Source organism: Bos indicus x Bos taurus, chromosome 17, assembly GCF_003369695.1.
Source record: "Bos indicus x Bos taurus breed Angus x Brahman F1 hybrid chromosome 17, Bos_hybrid_MaternalHap_v2.0, whole genome shotgun sequence".
In the NCBI taxonomy this organism is placed as follows: Eukaryota; Metazoa; Chordata; class Mammalia; order Artiodactyla; family Bovidae; genus Bos; species Bos indicus x Bos taurus.
The window spans coordinates 20,508,785-20,532,362 of record NC_040092.1 but is presented as its reverse complement, the minus strand read 5'-3'; the positions used below and the strand labels follow the sequence as shown (position 1 = coordinate 20,532,362).

Below are 23,578 nucleotides of genomic sequence, written 5' to 3'. Positions count from 1 at the left end.
TTGTTTTCAAGGTTCATCCATGTTGTGACCTGTGTCAGTTCTTTATTCCTTTTTGTGAGTCTTCTCTAGCACCATAGTTCAAAAGCATCCATTCTTCTGCGCTCAGCTTTCCTAATAGTCCAACTCTCACATCCACACATGACCACTGGAAAAACCATAGCCTTGACTAGACGGACCTTTGTTGGCAAAGTAATGTCTCTGCTTTTGAATATGCTATTTAGGTTGGTCATAACTTTCTTTCCAGGAGTAAGCATCTTAAAATTTCATGGCTGCAATCACCATCTGCAGTGATCGTGGAGTCCGGAAAAACAAAGTCAGCCACTGTTTCCACTGTTTCCCCATCTACTTGCCATGAAGTGATGGGACCGGATGCCATGATCTTAGTTTTCTGAATGTTGAGCTTTAAGCCAACTTTTCACTTTTCTCTTTCACTTTCATCAAGGGGCTCTTTAGTTCTTCTTCACTTTCTGCCATAAGGGTGGTGTCATCTGCATATCTGAGGTTATTGATATTTCTCCTAGCAGTCTTGATTCCAGCTTGGACTTCCTCCAGCCCAGCATTTCTCATGATGTACTCTGCATATAAGTTAAATAAGTAGGGTTAGACTCTAAAGAAAGCTGTGTGCAGAAGAATTGATACTTTTGAACTGTGGTGTTGGAGAAGACTCTTGAGAGTCCCTTGGACTGTAAGGAGATCCAGCCAGTCCAGCCTAAAGGAGATCAGTCCTGGGTGTTCATTGGAAGGACTGATGTTGAAGCTGAGACTCCATTACTTTGGCCACCTGATTTGAAGAGCTGACTCATTTGAAAAGACCCTGATGCTGGGAAAGATTGAGGGCAGGAGGAGAAGGGGACGACAGAGGATGAAATGGTTGGATGGCATCACTGACTCAATGGACATGGGTTTGGGTGGACTCCGAGAGTTGATGATGGACAGGGAGGCCTGGCGTGCTGCGGTTCATGGGGTCGCAAAGAGTCGGACACGACTGAGCGACTGAACTGAACTGAACTCCATTGTATGTATATAGCACTTTTTGCTTATTTGCAGACATTTATGGAGTGACAAACTGTAAATGAAGACTTGGTTCAAGAAGTAACTGTGTAAATGAGACCAATTATGATGATGCTGCAGGCAGGGTAAAACCGTAAATAAGCTGTCTAGAGCATGAATCCTGAACTTTTTATGAGAGGGGTCAGGTAGTCAGTATCGTAGATCTTGCCAGGGCGTGTATCATCTCTGCTGACTTTTCTTTGTGAATTTTTTCCCCTTCCTTTCTAAGATCCTTTCTCCCTCCCTTCCTTAAACTGTTGTTAAGCATAAGATCAGGCCAGATTTTGTCCATAAGCTTAGTTTATGGTCCCTAACTCAGTAGCAAAGCTCTCAAACTGGATCTGGTTCTGGGGGGTGGGGAGGGAGGGGTGTGTGTGTAAATCTTATGATCCTCGTGAGGTTATACAGAGTAATACATAGAAATTTCTTGTACATGAGTTTTCCCAGTGGTAGCATTTTATACAACTATAGTACAATATCACAGTGAAGATATTGATACAGTTCACCAGATTTTATTCAAATTTCTCTTAAGGCCTTGGATAGGATTTTGATTGGTCCATATAGGATATTGGTTATTGTCTTTCATTTGAAATTATTGAATTGAAGCACTGGTAGATTTTGTTGAAAATGCTGATCCTTATCAGTTTCCCTGGAGTGAAAAAGGATGTGGTAACGTTGCCCTTTGTTACTGTCTGCATGGGCTCAGACAGCTGGATGTGAGGAGTGAGGACCTCCAAAGAGACATCTGGGATTTCCCTGGTGGTCAGTGGTTGAGATTCCACACTTTGAATGCAGGGGGCGTGGATTCCATCCCTAGTCAGGGTACCTAAGATCATGCACACTGGGGCGCAGCCAGAAAGTTGAAGAGGAGGCGTTCTTCCGGGAAGGCATAGCCTATTTCTTTGAACCTCCTCAGCATTAAGCACATATGACTTAGAATTTGTTTAATGTGTGTTGACATTAGGAAAGCCATGTCAGAATCACTGACACAATTTTAAAAATAATGTTTATTTATTTTTGGCTGTGCTGGGTCTTCATTGCTGCTTGTGGGCTTTCTCTGGTTGTAGCGAGCAGGGGATACTCTTCGTTGAGGAGCAGAGGCTCTAGGCATTGAGGCAGTAGATTTGGTGGAAGGACCTAGTTGTTCCTCAGCATATGGGATCTTCCTGGACCAAGGATAGAACCCACATCCCCTGCATTGGCAGGCAGATTCCTATCTACTGTACCACCAGAAAAGTCCACAAAATCACGTCCTCTGTAGTGTGATGCTTATTTTATAACTATAATAATTAACACTGTCAAGGCAGATCACATTGTTAAATGCTTTAAACATCGCCTTAAAGTATAATTAGAGTATTTCACATCAGCTGATAAAAGATTTTTAAATGTATTTTTCACTCAACTAGTGTTTCATAGACTTCACAGTAATTATATAAACAGTGTTTCAAATCATGTGAACAAGTAAAAAACAAAGGATCTTTAATATCCACAAAAGGTAAAATACTGAGTTGTTTTATCCATTTAAGAATTATCTTAATATAAAAAGTTAGTAGCTTAGCAAACAATTTATTTTGTAGAAAAGGAAGTATTAGTTTCTCAACTGTGTCCGACTCTTTGTGACCCAGTGGACTATAACCTGCCAGGCTCCTCTGTCTATGAAATTCTCCAGGCAAGAACACCGGAGTGGGCTGACATTCCCTTTTTCAGAGGATCTTCCCTACCCAGGGATCGAACATGGGTTTCCTGCATTGCAGGTAGAGTCTTTATAGTCTGAGCCACCAGGGAAGCCCTGTAGAGGAGGGCTTTTTTGTAGAGGAGCTGGGAAGATACCTTTCAGACTTTTCCATTTCCTTCAATTTGGCTCCAGAGACTCTTGCTTTGAAATTGTTAACCATTATTTAGAACAGATACTAATTTCCAAACCTTATATTTCCTTGAGTGAAATGGTGGTTTTTACAACTCCTTTGTCTTAGGATTTCTCTCATAAAGTTGAACTTTTAAAAATTAAAAAAATAAAACAGAAACACCAAGTTCCATTGTTTGTCTAATGTATCCTTTTCTTCCACTTCTGCCTCATATTGTGTATTATTTGTTCAACATTTGGCTTTCTCCTATTACAGCATTACTGTCTACAGATCAATTTGTGATATTTCATGTGGTATTTCACCCTCACAAACTGTAGGCTTAAAATTGTAGCACTGGTGGATTAGATGAATTCAGAGGACTGTGAATGATCAAAATTGTTTTCTTGAAGATTATATTTCATTGTAACTTGAAGGAGAGTAACATACCTTAGAATTTCCCATGAAGACTCTTCCTACCCACTACTTAGATTCCTCTGTCACATCTCTGAGCCTGTCCAGGCTGTGAGTCCAGTGTCATGGACTAAAAGAAGCAAAATTTTCTCCATTGGGTATTGTGCTTTAAGTCTTACTTAACACAATTTTCTAAAAAATATCTTCACCTTCAGCCTGCCTCAGAGTTAAGGCCTTCACCTTGTTTAACTCAATTACACAGCAGTCTTATCTTTTCTTCACAGTTCTGTATTTACCTACACATTTGGCACTATAGGCTTTTCTGGTGGCTCAGAGGGTAAGGCATCTGTCTGCAATGCAGGAGATGTGGGTTTGATCCCTGGGTTGGGAAGATCCCCTGGAGAAGGAAACAACAGCCCACTCCAGTACTCTAACCTGGAAAATCCCATCGCCGGAGGAGCCTGGTAGGCTGCAGTCAATGGGATCGCAAAGAGTCGGACACAACTGAGCGACTTCACTTTCACTTTCTTTCACTTTGGCATTATAATCTTTCAAAGGATAAGATTTACTGATGTGATGGTACAAAAAGCAAGCCTGTCTTAAAACGTACAATGTTGACTATATATTTTCTCACCATTTTTTTTTTAATAGATAAGAAACAACAAGAAAACTGCCATCTTAGTTAAAGAAGTAAACCCTAAAAAGAAGCTTTTCTTAGTTTATAGACCAAATACCGGGAAACAACTCAAATTAGAAATTTATGCTGATCTAAAAAGAAATATAAGAAGGTATTTTTCCATTTGTACATGATGTTATATATGAATACTTTCTCATAATGTATTTAAAGTATGTTTATGTTTATATGTGAAATTTTTTTGTCAGTTTTCCTATTGGTTGCTGAAATATGGCTTTCAGGAAAAGTTTTAACTTTTAAAAAAGTCTTGTTAAATTAATATTTCAGTCTTAATGTTATCAACTATTAGGAAAATTATGATTATTTGAAGCAGCTTATGTTGTCAAAAAAGGAAGCTTTAACAATGCTGACTACAAAAATTAGAATTTTTTAAGTGAAAGGGAGATGTACAAGACTAAAATACCTTCCCACCAACTCTTGCTTTTATTGTGAACTGCTATGTTTACATTTTGCAGTGATTTCGAGAAAAATAGTGAATGCCTGTTGTTTCTAACTTTACTATGTAATTATTTTGTTGTTAGCATTACCTTATATTACTGTTATTCCTAGCCATTTTCCACTTGAAAACAGTTTGTAATTGTTAGCTATTTGAAATATTCATTACATAGGGAAGCCCTCATGGGAGAGCTTTAGCATTCAGATGCAAGCAGTAGCAAGGGCCAGGTTCTCTATGCAGAGATTATTTTAAATTGACTTCAGAGATCAAATTAGGCAACCAGTGTGTGTGTGTTTCAGTGGAATTTTCATCTTCTTTTCACAGGTAGTCTCAGACGATGCCGTGGTCCACTGGTTAGATCAGTATAATTCATCTGCAGATACTTGTACTCATGCTTATTGGTTAGTATTTTTGTTTTTCTCACCATTTATTCTGTTTGTCAAGGTTTAATGTAAATACTTCTTTACTCTTTGGCAGTCTGTCCCTGTAAGTACATCGGCAGTTACCAGTTGCTCATTGTTTCTTCAGGCAGGGGTACACAGTGGAAGTCTCTGACCACACTCTGTTTACTTCTCCCCTTTGCTGTTCAAAGATGCTTCCTTACTTCCGACTGACTGTCGTCTGCCTGCAGGGACTTAATTATCATGCTTGGGGTTGAGACTTAGCTTTTTCTTTCTACATTTCTCTTCGTTTCCTTCCTTCCTTTTGTTCTTAAATTCCCCCCACCCTGCCAAAATTTTATTGGAGTCTCAAGTCAGTTTTATTTTTAAGGCTAAGTAACATCTAGGAAACCACAAAGATGCCTCAAGTACCTAACAGCAGTAGAAAATTTGACTGTTGAGCCCTGGAACTGATCCTGCTGTGCTGCTAGGCTAGCCAGAGGTGTTGTCAAGTCATTATGTTCATTTCATGGCATTGAAAATGGAATATCTTGGCCCACTTTATGAAAAGGGACTCAGGATATAGATGAATTTTAGCCAGGTTTTTATTTAGACACGTGTAAGTAGATAGCTTTGCTGTGATATAAGCAAGTTTTTGTTTTGTTTTGCTGAGGCCTTTTTCACTTACCTGATCTAGAACCATATATTTGTCCTTTAATACTGTAGAAATGACAGAATTATCTTATAAACTGGCATTAGTCCAGTAAACAAACATATTAAAATGACACATGCAGAATGGCTATCAAAACCAATATATCAGCCCTTTTATAGGGAGCCAGACCCCAGAAATAACTGTAATTTTAAAATCAGTAATGATACCTTAAATTGGACAGGATAATCCAATATGTGAAAAGAATTGCAGACTCTGAAACTGTCACTTAAGGTAAATGATAGGGCAGTTTCCATTTGAAATTCAGTAGGTGTGAGCCTGGTATGTGTGCATATTCATACACATATATATGTTTTTGTTTGTTTTTTTTTTGATCTGTCCTAGGCGTGGCAACTGCAAAAAAGCAAGCTTGGGATTAGTTTGTGAAATAGGTCTTCGTTGTCGCACATACTATGTATTATGTGGCTCAGTACTGAGTGTCTGGACAAAAGTTGAGGGTGTTCTTGCGTCTGTCAGTGGCACAAATGTGAAAATGCAGATAGTTCGCCTAAGAACAGAGGATGGACAGCGGATTGTAGGTGAGTCTTTTTTTTTTCTTTTGATTCGAGCTGTGAGAATAAAGAAAATCAGATCCTTGTTTTTCTTAATTTGCTTCATAACATCTTAGAATCTGTCTTTTCCAGTGGTGGGGTAAAGTTTCCTTTCTGTGATGTTCTTAAAAGGATGAACGGAAGTTGAGCTTTTGGATGTCTGTAGTTTTGGTTGTGGCTGAGGTTCTGATGTGCTTCTGCGCTGCCCGCAGCGCTCTGCTCCCTCCTTCCCTCCCTCTTGACCTCTGGGCGGGCTCTCTGGTATGAAGACGAGGGATTCTCTGACGTCTGTCTCTTTGTGTTCGGGCCACGTGAAACTATGGAACTCAAAGCCACTGTGCACAGAGGCTGGACTGAAGTTATGCAGGGAGCAAGGGAGACCAGGCTGGCCGCCCCCACAGTCCCTCCTTGACAGGCTTCACTTCGCAGCAGTCCACCCAGTTACTGTACTTGCCTTGTCACGTGCTCTGTTTCTTGTGCAACAACCTTTCTGTATATCATGGGTTGCCTGCGGGCCAGAGTCAGTCCATGAGCATTTTTTTGATCCTCAAGTATTTTTGGTTGCAGATTTCAGTTGAATTAGTTGCTACTTTTTAAAAGTCAAGGGAATGGATTTCTATCTTCTTTTATTTTTTTAAAAAAAGATTACACTACAGAGAAGCCTGGAGCATTGAGCCCCTGTTCCCACATGAGCGAAGTTCAGGTTCCCTTATACAGGATGTATACACTGTCCAGTTTGCTGACTTCCACACTCTTCCACTTAGAAGTTAGTGTTTCAGTGTGCATTTGAATTTGTAGCCACTATCTGAAGTCTCTTTGGTACATTAGTACATATCAAAGAAGGTGGTGCTTGCCTGCATTTCTAGACTGCAAAGATAGTGGCTAGGAAGATCCTGTATCTGGCTGTCTCCTGCTTTAGCAGGTAGGTGGTATTGCCCTAGACACGTGAATGTGCTCAGGCATTTGTGGGTAATACTGCTGAGGGATCAGGCTGCTTCTGAAGGGGCCAGTTCAGTTACTTAGTATTCATTTAGTTTGTGTATGGAATCTTGTTTATTTATTAACTTAGTATTATAACAAAAAAAAAATATTATAACATCATTTGGAATTTTCTGTGAAGCTGTAAACTACAGTATGAATTCTCCTGGATGCAACCTTTATAAATTGTTGTCTCCTTGCAGGTTTGATCATTCCTGCAAATTGTGTGTCTCCTCTTATAAATCTCCTTTCAACTTCAGACCAGTCTCAACAGCTTGCAGTCCAGCAGAAACAGCTCTGGCAGCAGCGTCACCCCCAGAGCATTGCCAGCTTGAGCAGCACATAAGAACAGACAGGTTTCAACATGGATGTATCTGAAATGCTGTTGAAGCATATCATTTGCATAAAAATCAGGGACAGTTTCCAAAGAATTATAATTTTTTTTTCAGTTGTGCTCTCTCTAGTTAATTTTCTTGGGAATAAGGACAAACCTGGAATAGATAGCAAAACTGAAAATCAGCAGTGCCGACTGGTACATCTGTCTTTCCTTGTGCTTTTCCCATGGTACTTACCGTATGCTTTTACTTTGGGTGAGCAGAGGGGTATGTGTGTGTATGTGTCAGTCTGTTTGTTTGTTTGTGAGTTTGTTAAAAGCTGCGAACCATAATTGGTTTAAAAATGCTTGGAACTTCCCAAACTGGCTTTACTTTTATGTTATACAGTGCTCAGGGTTAACGCAGTACATCCATGCCATTGCTGTGGGACTTATCCCCAGATGCATGTGTTTTGAGTCTATAAATAGAGAAAATATATATTGGTTTCTTTTCCCAACTTATTAAAACAATAGGTTTATTAAGGCATGAAATGAAAGGTTGCATATCATGCATTCAGGTTCTTTTCTAGTTTTTGTTCTGACAGTGCATGTCTTTGAAAGCATGCGTAAACAAGATTAACACAGAAGTCAAGTAACAGAGCGAAACATTTGTAGATGTACAGCATTGGTTATTGCATTTTTATAGTGTTTATACCTGGGTATTGCTTCAAACCCTGCAAAATCTCCTCCTCCCGTTCTTCCTGCCCCAGGTTTCTTGTCAAGGTAATGAGTACACACATTTTTTTGGTGATAAAACTCTTAAAAGTTAATTTTAATGTATTAATAGCATTCCTAACGTGTGCTGCAAAAAAGGCTACAAGCCTGTTTTTTCTTAAAATTACATCTTTCTTAACTTAAAGATAGTTGTAGAAAGGAGTACGGATTGGCTTCTGTCTTGCAAGCAATCTTTTTTTTTTTAACTTCATTATCTTAATTTGCTTTGTCACTCTTAAAAATGAAAACTTTGTACTTGAGTTGTAAACTAGACAATGAGGAAACACTTGAGGCTTCTGCTGTATGTTTATTTCTTGTTGTTATTGTTGTTACCCAGTAACTTGAATATTGTTTAACGTGTTGTAAGACATTGTAGAGTTTATCTCAAGCTGTTAAAAATGGTAATGTACAAATGTGAATAGACACTTATCTATAATATGGGTAAGTTTTGTTTTGCCTATAATAGATGTTTATAAAAACAAGTGAGGGGACAATTGGTCTTTTTGTTTCCTTTTTTTTTCCCCTTTACTTTTTTTGCTTGCACAGGTTGCACTATTAAGAAACTGAGATTGTATAAACCTGGTCAAAAGCTGCAAGATACCACAGTCTTGTAGATGTCAAATAAAAAGTTATTATACTAACCCGAAGTGGACTCTTGTTTAGGCCCTCACCACCTGCAGAAGTAGCCTGTGATGGAAACGCTGCAGAGCTCGGCGTGTTGCTCAACATTCCAGGTAGCCTTAGATTTTGGCTTCAAACCCACCCCACAGAATCAGAGTGGTGTTGAGGAAGGGGTGAAATAATAGTGCTTTCAAATGTTTTGCAAGTTGAACCGTTTGCCTTCTTCTTGCAGGATCTGGTGAGATATGTGTTCAGTGATGGGTAAGCTAGCGCTGTCATCCTCTCGTGTTTTTACAAGCCTGAGTTTAGTTAGGTCACGTTCACCATAAGTTTTCTTTCTTTGGATGTATTTATTCTTGATGCCTAAAAGAACAAATTGAGAATAATTTCGGTTCTTTGGCATATTTTGCCCAGTGGATGCAACTTTTATCCTCAGTCTATCCTTATATCTCAGGCAGTGATCCATGTGAATATCAACCAGTGTCCCTTGTTAGGGCCACTAGACCAGCTGGCAGCCAAGAGCAGAGTTGTCCACCTGCACCAAAACTTCCCACTTAGTTCTGTTTTTAAATCAGGAGCCTAGTCTGCTTCCATCAGCACCCCAAGGGAGATAGAGCTGTGGAGAGGAAGCCTAACCAGCCTGTTGCCTCCAGTGAGACCGAATGGCAGGGTTGTGGAAGAGAGACTCTCATAGGCTTGGCCCAACTTTGCTTTTTTTGTGTGTGCGGGCATCTTTTTTTTTTAAGCAGGTTATGGTTTTTTCCAAGCAGCTTCAGTATGAGGATTCTTTAACATGAAATTAGTTGACCCTCACAATTCACGATGTAATGTTTGCTCTTGGAATAGCTATCTTATTACAGAGGGGGATGTGTATGTCCTGTTCTTTGTAGAACAGCTTTGTTTTGCATTTTTAAAAAAGGTCCAGAAATAAGTCCTATGAAAACTCTGAGAGTAGACCTCGGAAAGGCAGCCGTGTAAACGGATGGGGCGCTGAGGTGCCGGCTGCCCACGCTCATGGTGGTGGGGTGTCACGTGAGCCCTCGGATCCTCTGCCCATGCTCCTCTCTGGAGGTGAACATACGACCTTTACACTGTGCCCTTATCCAAGTCAGCAAGTTTTAGGTTGGTCAACATGGGAAACCCAGCATTCAACGTCCTACTCTGTCAAAAAAAAAATCAAGTCTCAAACGAGAGCTAACTTCTGTAAAACAGGTCTTGTATTTCAGGATCTGAATGCCATGTCTGAACCCAAGGACCTTGTTGAACCGTATGTGAGTCCATTTGGCCTCTAATGCCTTTTCTCCCTTTTTAGCAATATGGCTCTGAGCACAAAGATCTGGTTATGAATCATGTTCGTGTTTTCAGAGTTTACAGTACCGATTGTGCTGAAAACCACTTTCCCAGTCCAGAGCTGCTCAGATGGTATTGGGGGAGGTTAGTGTTCCCCTGATCTAGCATCCTCCATACCACAAGGTCTCTAGCTGCAGTTTAGTGGGATTATCCAGATATGTATCAATGATACAAATTCCTAAAAGTATTAATAAGGTATTTTTAAACACAACTTGATGAAAAAGTAACTATCTTAAGCAATTTTCCCTTTCTGCTGCTAAATTGCCGATAAAACTCTTCAGTATCTTTTCTTCACATCTGTATATAAGTTAGCAAGAACCTGCATCCAAAGCATTGTAGGAGTGTGTGTATGTATATATATTTATTCCAATCCAGTTAGCACTTCAGAAACCTTTTTGAGTTGCAACAGTAAAACCTTTTAGTTTTATCTTGCTTCATCTGTAAAGGTAAAAGTTCTAGATTATCAAACTCCAGGGAAATATTAGTATTTTGGAGGCATAATTTTCTGGCTGTACCCCCCGGGACATTCATTTGCTAATCTCCATGTGATGCTATCAGAACAACTTCTAACAGGGATGACAAGCAAGGGTACCAGGACAGCACTTAGAGTTGTATAATGGGACCCTTTCCCTCATTTCCCTCCACTTTCCAAGGAGGGGGAAGAAAGGCGATAGATTAGAAATGGTTGATGGATCTCAATTGATGAAAGTAAGAACAGAGGAAAAGTATTTTTCCCTTGGGTCCTTTTCTTGAAAAGATGTTAAGAGGAAAGTCCCTACCCAATTACTCTCTTAAAAAAAACGTACCTGAATGACATTCGACAGTTTCTACGAATGGTGTTACATAGAGTCTCTGTGAAACTGGTACCCAGCTAACAGACGTTTGGTGAATGCAGGCATCCCAGTGGTAGTGGCATTGGTTGACTATCCTTCCTATATCTGAGGTCTCCTTGGCTAACACCACACCCAGGTGCGTGCACTGTGCATGCCTTGCTCTGGAATATGCAGTAGGCAGTCCATGTTGTGGCTACAGCTGCGAGCAAAAACCATTTGTAAAAAGTCCTTGTTGGATACCAATTGTCTAATACGAGGCAGTGCGTTTTAAGGGCATATACGTGAAGGAAACACATTTAGATACCTGCAGCTCTAGCTAGCTAGTAATTTTTTTCTGAGTACTTGAGGTGAAATCCAAAACCCACCTTCTAATCTTACGCTGTACTTATATATATGTACATAATGTGTATATATAGATATGTTGAGTTCTTTTGAATTCTGAATGTAAATATTTCTTGTAAATTGGGACTCCACCCACTTGTTTGTCTCTTTTCCCTCCTCCAATTCTATTTATTCTTTTCTTGGTTTCCCATAGGGGGCTTCTTATAATATTTTTTTTTTCTTTTTTGCTCTAGAAACGTATGAAAAACTTTAGTTGAATTTGTCACGTATTTTAGAATTCAGCTTTGCATCTTTACTATAGAATTCCTGTGTCTGTTTCATGTTAATATTTTTCAACATGCCTGATTTATGTTTTGCATTTTTATTACAAATTTTTTACTGTGTGCAATGCATTGTATTGGGGGAATGTACTTGAGTGCAATTTCTGATACTGTCATTATATGACTAGTTATGCTCATTTATGTTGCTCTTTGGAAGCTATAGTGAGCCTGTTTTCACCTGAAAAAATTTCTTCCCAAGACTTCCTTTAAGCTCCTCTAACTTCTTCAGTGCATTTGGGATTAACCTCAACTCTTCAGTAAACCTGACTTGTTTCTACCCTTGCAGTTTTTCAGGCCTGCACCACAAAATCTTGTAGATCTGAACAGTGATGTATGGGCTGCTGCTGCTGCAAATTTTCTGTTTGTTAAAGAAGTTGATCTGTCCTTTCAGCCTTCAAATAATAATCAAAAACTTACTTTCCAGTGAGCATGGGTGATCTGCTTCTGTCCCACCAGTTAAGGGGCGGAGACAGGCCCGGTACGTGCTGGTGTCCGTACTGGCAGGTTAGAGAACGTACTTCCAGGGACAGTTGTCCTCCTGAGTAGAGCAGCACAACTGCTCGTGCAGGCTCCCGTGAGCCTCTGGCTCAAGGGCCGATGCTGTGTGTTACCTGTGGAGGGGACAGGCTGGTGGGATCCCTTGAGCTGTCCCACCACCAGCGAGCTGTTGAGTTGATCTTGACTAGATGGGCTGTAAACCTAGGAGCTGAGAGGGCTGGAGGCACTCTTAACGATTGGATTAGTGTTGCCTGGAGGGCCCACCCAGGAGTGGCTCACAGACGTGGTGGGAATCATTGCCACCACTGTGGTAACAGGCAAACACTGTGTTTCTGTCTGCAGGTTTTGCACTTTTAAGAAAATATTCCTCCGTAACTTTCAGCAAAGACACCATGAGCATTTCTGGGGCGTTTCATTCATGTACACGTTTCATTCGTTGCTCTGAGCTTGGTAGACTTTTAGAGGTTGTCTGTATTTAGGTGAGTCTTAGGAACCTAGTGTGTCTTGAAAGAGGGCCTGTCAGAGGTGAGCTCCTCTGTCAGAGGCTTTCCTTCTCTGACTCCCAGGAAGCAGTTGAACCACACGGTTTGCAGCAGCAGCCGTCAGGCTGAGGCCACACCCTTGTAGTGCAGAGTCGAGCAAGGGGTGCCGCCTGGGACGTAGGCTGTCTTCCGTACTTGCAGGTCAGGCCTCCTTGGGGCTGAGGGTCAGTCCGCAGGCTCCTTAGTGAGAACTCCCTGGCTTTTCCACCCATCCCCCTGTCCTGAGGGCCTTTCTTGCTATGACAGTATTTGTGGCACTGAAGAGGGTAAAGAAGCTTGAGCCTTCTTTCTGACTTCCACTTTGCGGGGCAGATAGCTTGTATTTTCTACGTAGCACATTGCAGTCTTGCTGCCATCAGAAAAAAAAAAAAATCATCCTGTTCATGGTTTATACTGAATTTGCAAACTACTGATATTATTTTTCAATAACCACTTGTATCTACCATCAACCATGAGAGGTGGGAAGAGGTACGCTGTATCTCTGCAATAAAACTTTTGCCAGGTTCTACCTCCCGCTGAGCAAAGGATACTTTTGTACTTAGGCATAGATCTTCCTCCTTTACTAATCTGACATGGTGCACCTTGAGACAACATGTGATGGAATCCAAAGACAATTTGAAACAAAGGTGGATGTAAAACTCCTTCAGTTGTTTCTGTTGTGTTCTTTTTTACAATCTCTCTTTTTATATTGCTACTCTGTTTTGAATGTCCGTCAGTGTATGAAGGGTACGCACTGTTCTGATGATACTGCACTGCTTCTTCAGCCTTCTGTGGTGATACAGAACCAAGTGTCCAGAAACAATTGTTCTAACCATTTTGATTTGTAACTTAAAAAATTGGCTCTCATGCAATAAAAAAATGTATTGGCTGCATTTAGCGAGGTTTATGCCCTTGCAAGTAAAAACGATCAACCATGAAGCGTAACAAAATTCTGTATTTAGTTTTTTGTTGTTGTGTTTTCTGATTTTTGTTTCTCTCTCTCTCTTTTTTTTTTTTTCTTTTTTTGTAAGATTCTTAAATAAATTAAACTGGCTAATATGCTGCTTTTATCTGTGTGTTTTCTTTGACTGGGCTCTTGAGTACCTGTTTCAGCTGTGTCAGGGCTCACCACGCTGACCTAGAGCGCTTCTTTCCATTGGGGGCTTGGACTTTTTATTGGCTTCATATTTAAAAAGAATTCTAGAAGACTTCTTACGATGAGGATAAAAAGCAGCCCAGTGCTTGTTAGAGCAAAAAAATGGCTGCACCGCTGTAGAGCTTCAGTGAGTTGGCACTGGGTGCCTGGGCCGGGGGGCTCAGATCACAGGTGTCCTCTGCAAGGTGCCGCAGTGTTGGAGGACTTGGGACTATGAGGCTTGCTATTGAAAATTCATTCCTGCTGCTGCACAGCCATCCAATCCGTGAGTCTGAGATTGGAGCTCTGCTGATGAAAAGCAAAACGGAAACTACTGCAGGCAGCTTAGCGTGTGCCAGTCACTGTGGGTGCTTCCCATAGTCCTCAGTCCTCTGCTGGTTCTCAGATGAAAAGCTTTTCTAAGGCTTGTGGAATTGGTGCCTGTATTTCATATTTCTTCACTAAGTATTTGATAAGCCACTGCTGTGTGTCTAGCATCGGGTCGCATGGCTCTCTTTGGTAGGGATTCTTCATGGGTAGTTATTCTCATGTCAGAGACAGCAAATAAGCGATTAGGTTAAGGTTCTGGTGGTCATGGGAGCTAGGAAGGAAACATCAGGAATGCCGGGTACGGGGGTTGTGGTAAAGTGGGGAGGAGGTGAGCCACTATCCACTGGCACCAGACTGCTTCGTGGGGCCTGCGGTGGACAGAGAGAGGGAGGGTGGTGAGCTCTGGGGCTCTTGGATGGCGAAGTAATGGTTGGCCGAGAGATCCAGTCAGATCCTTGCACTGGGCTCGGGAAACCAGAGAATTTGGGAGTGAACAGGAGAGAAGATACTGCAGGACACCCAGAGTGGTAAGTAGATCCCTGTGTCGTGTGTGTGTGTGTGTAAGCCTCCCTGCCTCTCTTCACCTCCATGCCATCTGAGAGCTGGCACTCACTTCACAGATGAGATGGGCACAGAGGTTGGGGAACTGCAGGGGTGGTCTGGACCAACTTGTTCTCTAGATGTGGACAAAGGTATTTTTTAAAAAACATTTAAAAAAATGTAGAATCTGGCTTGTTTGCGAGTCCTCTTTGTGGGCTTTGAAATGCTTGAGAGCATCATGTTCAATTTGTAGCTTGAAATGCTTAAGGGAATTTAATCCAATTTGTAAATGGTGTTCATGTTTAGGGGAATTTAGCCTGCCGAACACATGAGATAACCGAGCATTAATTGAAGAACAAGTGACAGGGAGTGTTTTACATTTTAACTGAAATCTCACAAAAATATTTATAAATTGAGCATCAAGATTTAAAGAAAACTTGTTCCTAAATGTATAACCTTAATACATGGAGTATTAATCTGAATAAGAAGAAATAAGAAGCCTGACTTCATGGAGAGCCTCCACCGTCCTCACCGAGTTTTCCTGTTAATGTTCCAGCTTGCTTTGACTTTATTCCCTTCGGGGACTCATCTGTGATCCAGGTCTGCGTTCTCCTCACATGGTGCTCCCCGGGGCCTCCGCACCATTCACCTTGGGCCCCGTCCGTTCTTTGTGGAGGGTGGGGAGAGGTGGGGGCTGTCCTGTGCCTTGTGTGGTGGTGAGCGGCACCCTTGTTGTACCAGTTGTTGAGCAGCACCAGTTGTACACATTGCGTACCCTGCACCCTGCCGATAGTGAAAACCCAGAATGTCTCCAGACATGGCCTCTTGACGGGAAAAAACTGCCTCTAAGCGAGTCGGTCACACAGAGGCCAAGGCTGGTGTCTGATCTGTGTCTGCACGCACATTGGTGTGTTATAGAGGACAAGGCCCGTGAACGAGGGGGCAACACCCTTGAGAGAATGGAAAATACAAATGTTAACTGGCTAGGGGGTTTGGAGTATGTACAATACGATTTCCATAAGTATGAATATTTATCAGCTAGTCATTTGAGAGCATGATGTAAAGAAGCCATCTGTGAAGGCCTTTATGGAGAGAAAGGAGGCTAAAAGAAATGTGCAAAATGTTTATTTTTAGAGCCCAACTCTCAGCAAGTTGGCTCTGTCCTCCGAAAGCTGCCCACTCTGGGCGTCAAGTGCATCTTTGGGTTAGGAGAGGCGAGTGCCACGCTGCCGGTTCCAAGCTACCATCCCATTAGCAATCACCACCAGTAGCGTGCAAAGGTAAGACAGCTAGGTGAACACCAAATTAGTCTGGAATACTTAATTTTTATGTTTGTGATTGGTTGTTGACTTGAATATGTTAACACCAGCACCTGACAAGTCAACAGGCGGCTGAGAACGCACGCTGAGTATTCTCTCTGCTCCTCCCGCTTGGCCCTCGTTCTCCTTTCCACGGCAGTCATTCTTGCCAGTTTCTTCACTATCCTTTCTTGGGCAACTTGAGAGGGTAAATTTTTGAGTATCACAAAAAATGCTCTAGCTTCTGTTATTTATCTGTGGTGGTAGGCAAGATTCATTCTCACAAAGATGGATGTGCAATTACTGGAGAAAGGCAAACGAATAAATTATTACTTGTAGAAAATAGAGACATTCATGAACCTTCGGTAGAAAGTCAAGTGTTGTGTGAAGATGCCCACTGTTTAGAGACATAAGAGTTCCCTAAAATGTACTTTTTCATCTCTAGTTCTAGATCAAGATAAGTTATAAAATCCTCTAAATGTCTGCATTAACACTGGATTTCCCTTTAGCTATTTCCACAGTGTATGTTTTTACATGTGTGTTTCCTGTTCAGAGGTATTGCTATGCAAATAGGATTCTTCTGTTTGCAGACCAGACTTAAACTTCTGAGGTCTGACACAGGGATTGGCAAACCACGGTCCATGGGTCTGTCCAGTGCACTGTCACCTATTTTTGAATGACCCTGGAAGCTAAGAATAGTTTTTATTTTCTTAAATGTTTGAAAAACTACATTTTTTTTGGTTTTTTGTTTGTTTTATATTATGGCTGCATCGGATCTTAGTTGCTGCACGTGGGCTTCAGTTGTGGCGAGTGGTGGTTGCTTTTCATTGTGGTGTGCAGGCTTTTCACTGTGGTGGCTTCTCTCGTTGTGGAACATGGGCTCTATCTAGGCTTGTGGGCTTAATTGCCCCTTGGCATGTGGAATCTTCCCAACCAGGGATCAAACCCATGTTCCCCACATTGGCAGGTGGGTTCTTAACTACTGGATTACCAGGGAAGTCCCAGAATATTTTGTACCATGTGAAAAATACCTGATATTCAAATATCGGTGTTTACAAAGTCTTATTGGAATCCAGACATGCCCATCATCTGATGTATCATCTAAGGCTATGCTATAATGGCAGACTTGCACAGTGAGAGAGAATGTGGCCTGCAAAGCTTAAAATATTGACTATATGACCCTTTTCGGGAAAGCTTGCCAACTCCTGGTCAATAAAACAGAAATAATGGCAGAAACGTAACTGAAAATTAATAAATTTGGGTGTAGACTTCTGATCAAAACCCAACTTGATGTCAGATATGGTTTTACTGTCCAGAGGATAGAAACCACACTGGAGTCACTGCGAAGTTAATCATGATACTTTACCCACAGCCTGTCTGTATTCTGGTAAGCATTTCTGAGTATACTTCCACTGTTAATTTATTAAATTATAAGTCCTGTGTGTGCGTCTGTGCTAGTATGTATGCAGTAAATCCCACATACATAGAAGGTTAAATATACCCTCAACTCCTACAAGTCCCCTTCTTACCACCTGAGGCAGGTTCACTCCACTTTGGAGCTGATGGCCCCAGAATGGTATCAAGTTTCCTAACAATTTCAAGACTTTTCTGATGCTTTTCCCTTAGGCAAAAAATGGTACATATGTTGTCTGACTGCTTTCTTAGGATGTTAAGAGTTTTGAGAATTCTTGGAGCTTCATCCCATCAAACCTCCCTAATCTTATAGATGAACTAAGGCCCAGATAGGTTAAACAAGTTATTTGAGGCCTAAAGAGTTGGCTTACAGTGGATCCAGAGCTAAAGCTTATCCCCTGAGGCTTTTCCACTGGACTCTGTTTTCTCCTTCATCTGTTGTGTTCCCTGGCAAATCACTCTGTGACATACCCATTAAGCTAATAAGGGTCCATTCTAGATCATTCTAAAACCACTCATTTAAAAGGACCTATCTTGAGAAGGCAATGGCACCCCACTCCAGTACTCTTGCCTGGAAAAACCCCATGGATGGAGGAGCCTGGTAGGCTGCAGTCCATGGGGTCACTAAGAGTTGGACACGACTGAGCAACTTCACTTTCACTTTTCACTTTCATGCATTGGAGAAGAAATGGCAACCCACTCCAGTATTCTTGCCTGGAGAATCCCAGGGACGGGGGAGCCTGGTGGGCTGCCGTCTATGGGGTCGCACAGAGTCGGACACGACTGAAGTGACTTAGCAGTAGCAACATCTTGAGTTCAGGGTGTTTGAGCATCCACCTGTTCTCTTCGCTTGGCCCTGCAATAAACCTTTCTTTGCTAAAATTATAATAATAAAGCTAAAGGGACTTATTTGAGAGTTTCATACAGATTTTTTTTTGGCTGTGCTAGGTCTTAGTTGTGGCATGTGGGATCTGGTTCCCTAAGCAGGGATTGAACCTGGGTCCCCTACATTGGGAGTGCAGAGTCTTACCCACTGGAATCTGTAAATGTGACTTTTTTGGGGATAAAATGTCTCTGTAGGTGTAATTGAAGTTCTTGACATAAGATCATCTTGCATTAATTAAAGTGGGTCTTCAGTAACATGTTCTTAGAAGAGCTAGGGAGAAGACACATAGAGAAGAAGGCCATCTGAAGGCAGGGCTGGAGTGATGTGACCACAAGCCAAAGAATGCGTGTAGCCATTCTGGAAGCTGGAAGAGGGAAAGGATCCTCCCTCGGGCCTTTAGAGGGAGCTTGTCCCTGCCCACACCTTGGTTTCAGACTTCTGGCCCCCAGAACTGAGAGCAAGTAAGTCTGTTGTTTTAAGCCACCAGTTAGTGGTGACTAGATAATGGCAGCCCCAGGAAGCTAACACATCCGTTGTGGAAAGTGAGTTGTGAGCAGGAAGAAGGTTGTGAACAGGAGTTAACCACCTGCAAATGAGAATTGATCTTGCTTTGCCTCATTTCTAGGAACACACTGAGGCCCTTTATGGAATGTTCTATATGCCTTGACTAGACATTCAAGGATGCAGGTCTTTCCTATATGTGGCTCAAACTCAAGGAGACCAGCCAAATGCAATAGTGGGCAATAGCAGGGCAGTCTTTTCAGAGGTGGGATAATGGAGCTGGGCTTTGAGGAGTTCGCCAAGTGAAACACAAGGGCAAGTTGGTGTGATGAAGGCTCTGATGTGGGAATGAACAAGCACCAGGGTCGTAATCTAGTCTGGTCTGAAGAACTCATGGGAGACAAGGGGTAAGGAAATGGCTCCAGTGTAGTGGGGTGAGGGGACAGCTAAACCCGGCAGCCATGCCTGTAATGATAAGCTTCATCACCACATGGGGATGGTCTGCTGCTGCTGCTGCAATAGTGCCTGAGATGTAGTAAACACTTCATAACTATTAATATTTGTTGAATAAAGGAGATCCTCCCCTCCCACCATGATCTCAATGGATGTAGGAAAAGCATTTGGGATGAGGTGGGAGAGAGGCTCAAATGGGAGGGGATATATGTATATTTGGGGCTTCCCAGGTGGTGCTAGTGGTAAAGGACCTGCCTGCCAGGGCAGGAGATGAAAGAGATGCAGGTTCGATCCCTGGGTTGGGAAGATCCCCTGGAGGAGGGCACGGCAACCCACTCCAGTATTCTTGCCTGGAGAATCCCACGGAGAGAGGAGCCTGTTGGGCTACAGTCCATGGGGTCGCTTACAGTTGGATATGACTGAAGCGACTTAGCACGCACATATGTGTGTGTGTGTGTGTGTGTGTGTGTGTGTGTGTGTGTGTGTGTATATATAGCTGATTCACTTTGTTGTATAGCAGAAATTCACACAGTATTATAAAGCAATTATATGCTAACAAAAAAAATAAAACATCACTTAAACAGCATTTGGCTTTCCCTGGTGGTCCGGTGGTTCAGAATCCACCTTGCAGTGCAGAGGATACCAGTCTGATCCCTGGTCCAGGAAGATCCCACATGCCTTGGGGCTGGGAAGCCCTTGCTTTGCAACTACCAAAGCCTGTGCACCCTAGAGCCCTTGCTCCGCAACAAGAGAAGCACTGCAGTGAGAAGCCCATGCACCGCAACTAGAGAACAGCTCCTGCTCACTGCAACTGGAGAAAGCCCGTGCGCAGCAACAAAGACCCAGCGCAGCCAAAAATACAATTTAAAAAAAGGAAGTCTAATTCTAAAAAAGCATTTGACAAAATCCAACTCTGTTATGATAAAAACACTCAACAAACTAGGAAGAGAAGGGAACATTCTCAACTTGATAAAAGGCATCTATGAAAAGGCCACAGTGAACATCATACTTAATGGTGAAAACCTAAAAGCTTTACCCCTAAGATCAGGAACAAGGCAAGGATGTCTGCTCTTACTGCTTCTGTCCAGTTCTGTCCTCAAGGTTTTAGGCAGAGCTATGTGGCAAGTAAAAGAAAATGCATTGCATTTGGAAAGGAAGAATGAAAACTCTGTATTTGCAGATAACATGATCTTATATAGAGAGTATCCTAAAGAATCTACATGCAGACACAACTATTATAGCTAAAAAGTGAATTCAGGAAAGTGTCAGGATAGAAGACAATGTAGAAAAATAAGTTGTGTTTCTACACACTAAAGATAACCCTAAAATTAAGAAAACCCCACAAATGTATCAAAAATAATGAAATACTTAGGAATACATTTAACCAAAGAAGTACGAGGCTTGTAGACTAAAAACTATTAAAAAATTGTTGAAATTAAAGAAAAAGAACTAAATGATTGGAAAGACATCTTGTAGTCACGGATTGGAAGAGTTAACATTGAAATTAAAATTGCAATACTCCCTAACTTGATGAACTTAATACAAGCTGTATCAAAATTCCAAATTTTTTTGTTAAAAAAAAAAAAAGACAAGCTGATCCTAAAATTCATAGGGACATGCAAAAGACCCAGAATAGCCAAAATAATCTTGAAAAAGTTGGAGCACTCAGACTTCCTGAATTCAAAGCCTACTCCAAAGCTACAGTGTAGTAGGGACACAAGGATAGCTTCCATAGATCCGGGGAATAGAACTGAGAGTTTGGAAGTAAACTCACACTCATCGTCAACTAATTTTCAACAAGGGTGTCAAGACCGTGTAGTGGGGAAAGAATAGACTTTCCAACAAATGGTACTGAGACAACTGACTGGGTATTCACATGCAGAGAATGAATTTTGTGTATAAATCCATAACACAAACATTACCTAAAAATGGATCAAAGGCCTAACTGCTGCTGCTGCCACTGCTAAGTTGCTTCAGTGTCCGACTTCGTGCCACCCCACAGACGGCAGCCCACCAGGCTCCCCTGTCCCTGGGATTCTCCAGGCAAGAACACTGGAGTGGGTTGCCATTTCCTTCTCCAATGCAGGAAAGTGAAAAGTGAAAGTGAAGTCGCTCAGTCGTGTCCGACCCTCAGCGACCCCATGGACTGCAGCCTTCCAGGCTCCTCCGTCCATGGGATTTTCCAGGCAAGAGTACTGGAGTGGGGTGCCATCGCCTTCTCCGTCAAAGGCCTAAACATAAGAACAAAAAGTAGAAAAACTATTTGAAGAAAACTTAGGTGAAATTTTTCATGACCTTTGACAAGATATGATACCCAAACCACAAGCAAATAGACATTTAAAAATAGGTTGGACTTCATCAAAATCAGAAACTTCTGGAGCATTCCCTGGGTGTCCAGTGGTTAGGACTTCTTGCTCTCATTGTCAAGGGCCTCGGTTCAATCCCTGCTTTGGGGCCTGAAATCCCACAAACCACATGGTGCTGGAGGGGAGTGCGGGTAGAATTAAAACCTTTTCTATACCAAAACTGTGGGCTTCCCTCATAGCTCAGTTGGTAAAGAATCCACCTGCAAAGCAGGAGACCCCGGATCAATTCCTTGGTCGGGAAGATCCCCTGGAGAAGGGAAAGGCCAGTTATTCTGGCCTGGAGAATTCCATGTATAAGCCATGGGGTCGCAAAGAGTCGGGCACGACTGAGAGACTTTAACTTTTTGTACCAAAACTATCAAGAAAATTAAAAGAGGGCTTCTCTGGTGGCACAATGGTAAAGAATCTGCCTGCCAATGCAGGAGACATGAGTTCGATTTCTGGTCTGGGACGATCCTACATGCCTTGAAGTAACTAAGCCTGTGAGCCATAATTACTGAGCCTGTGTTCTACAGCCTGGGAGCCACAAGAGCTAAGCCCATGTGCAACAACTACTGAAGCCCACACACCTAGAGCCGATGCTCTGAAACAAGAGGAGCCACTGCAGTGAGAAGCCCCTGCACCGTGACTAGAGTGGCCCCACTTGCAGCAACTAGAGGAAAGCCTGCCCAGCAATGAAGACCCAGCACAGCCATAAATAAATAAATAAATACATAACATTTTTTAAAAAAATAATCCACCTGCCAGTGGAGGAGACCCTGGTTCAATCCCTGGGTCTAGACGACCCCACATGCCTTGGAGCAAGTAAGCCCATACACCACTACTGTTGAGCCTGTGCTCTAGAGCCTGGGAACCGCAACAAGAGCGTAGCCCCTGCTCTCTGCAACTAGAGAAAGCCCAGGGTCAACAATGAAGACCCAGCACAGCCTAAATAATTAATGAAATGAAACAAAATTAAGAGATAGCCCACAGAATGGGAAAAAATATTTGCAAGCTATAAATCTGGGAAGGGACAAGTATCCAGAATAAAGATCTCATACAACTTAACATAAAAACTCAAATTAAAAAATAGGTTAAGGGGGGGACCTCTGTGGTGGACCAGGGGCTAAGACTCTGAGCTCCCAGTTCAGGGGACTCGGGTTCACCACACGCCACAATAAAGATCAAAGCTCCCGAGTGCCCCTTCACCCAAATTCAAAAAGAAAAAATGCAGGGATTTCCCTGGTGGTCCGGTGGTTAAGAATCTGCCTTCTAATACAGGGGATGCAGATGCAGGTTCAGTCCCTGGTGGGGAACTAAGATCCCACGTGCCACCAGGCAACTAAACCTGAGTGCTGGAACAAAGAGCCTGTCCACCAGAAAGAAGGCCCAGCACAGCCGAAAAAACACAAAAAAGGAAATCAAAACCATGAGATTCCAGTTCATACCAACTAGAATGCCTAAAATAAAAAAGCCAGATGATAAAAGTGTTGGTGAGGATATGGAGAAATTATAAATATTACAGATTGCTTATAGGAATATAAATGATAGTCACTATGGAAAATAGTGTAGCAGTTCCTCAAAAAGTTAAACACAGAGTTACTAGGTAGCTCAGCAATTCCACTCCTGGTTATGTACCCCAAAGAACTAAAACATTTTCACAAAAACTTGAACACAAATGTTCATAGCAGCTTTATTCATAATAGTCAAAAAGTGAAAATGAATAAAATGTCCATCAGCTAATGAATGGATAAATAAAATATGGCCTATCTATACAATGGAATATTATTCAGTCATAAAGAGGAACATAGTCCTGATCCGTCTTACAAAACGGATGGACCTTGAAAGTATTATACTAAGCGAAAGAGGCCATACACATATTTTAACTGAATCCATTCCTATGAAATGTCCAGAATAGGTACATCCATAGACACAGAAAGCAGATTAGCAGCTGCCTAAAGCTATGGGTAGTGAAGAATGGGGAGTGACTATTGTTGGGTTTCCTTTTGGGATGGCGGAAATGTTCTAGAATTAGATAATGCTGATGACTGC

General features: G+C 42.0%; 1 protein-coding gene across 1 annotated transcript in view; it reads left to right on the top strand.

The window, feature by feature from the left end:
• The window catches only part of SBNO1 (strawberry notch homolog 1), a 57,060-nt gene extending 43,376 nt beyond the window's left edge, over positions 1–13,684 (top strand). The window contains 5 exon segments of the mRNA XM_027566973.1: positions 3,957–4,071; positions 4,074–4,093; positions 4,760–4,836; positions 5,870–6,063; positions 7,257–13,684. Coding sequence (XP_027422774.1) covers positions 3,957–4,071; positions 4,074–4,093; positions 4,760–4,836; positions 5,870–6,063; positions 7,257–7,399 — 549 coding nt within the window. The 3' untranslated portion in view covers positions 7,400–13,684.
• The last annotated feature ends 9,894 nt before the right edge of the window (positions 13,685–23,578 follow it).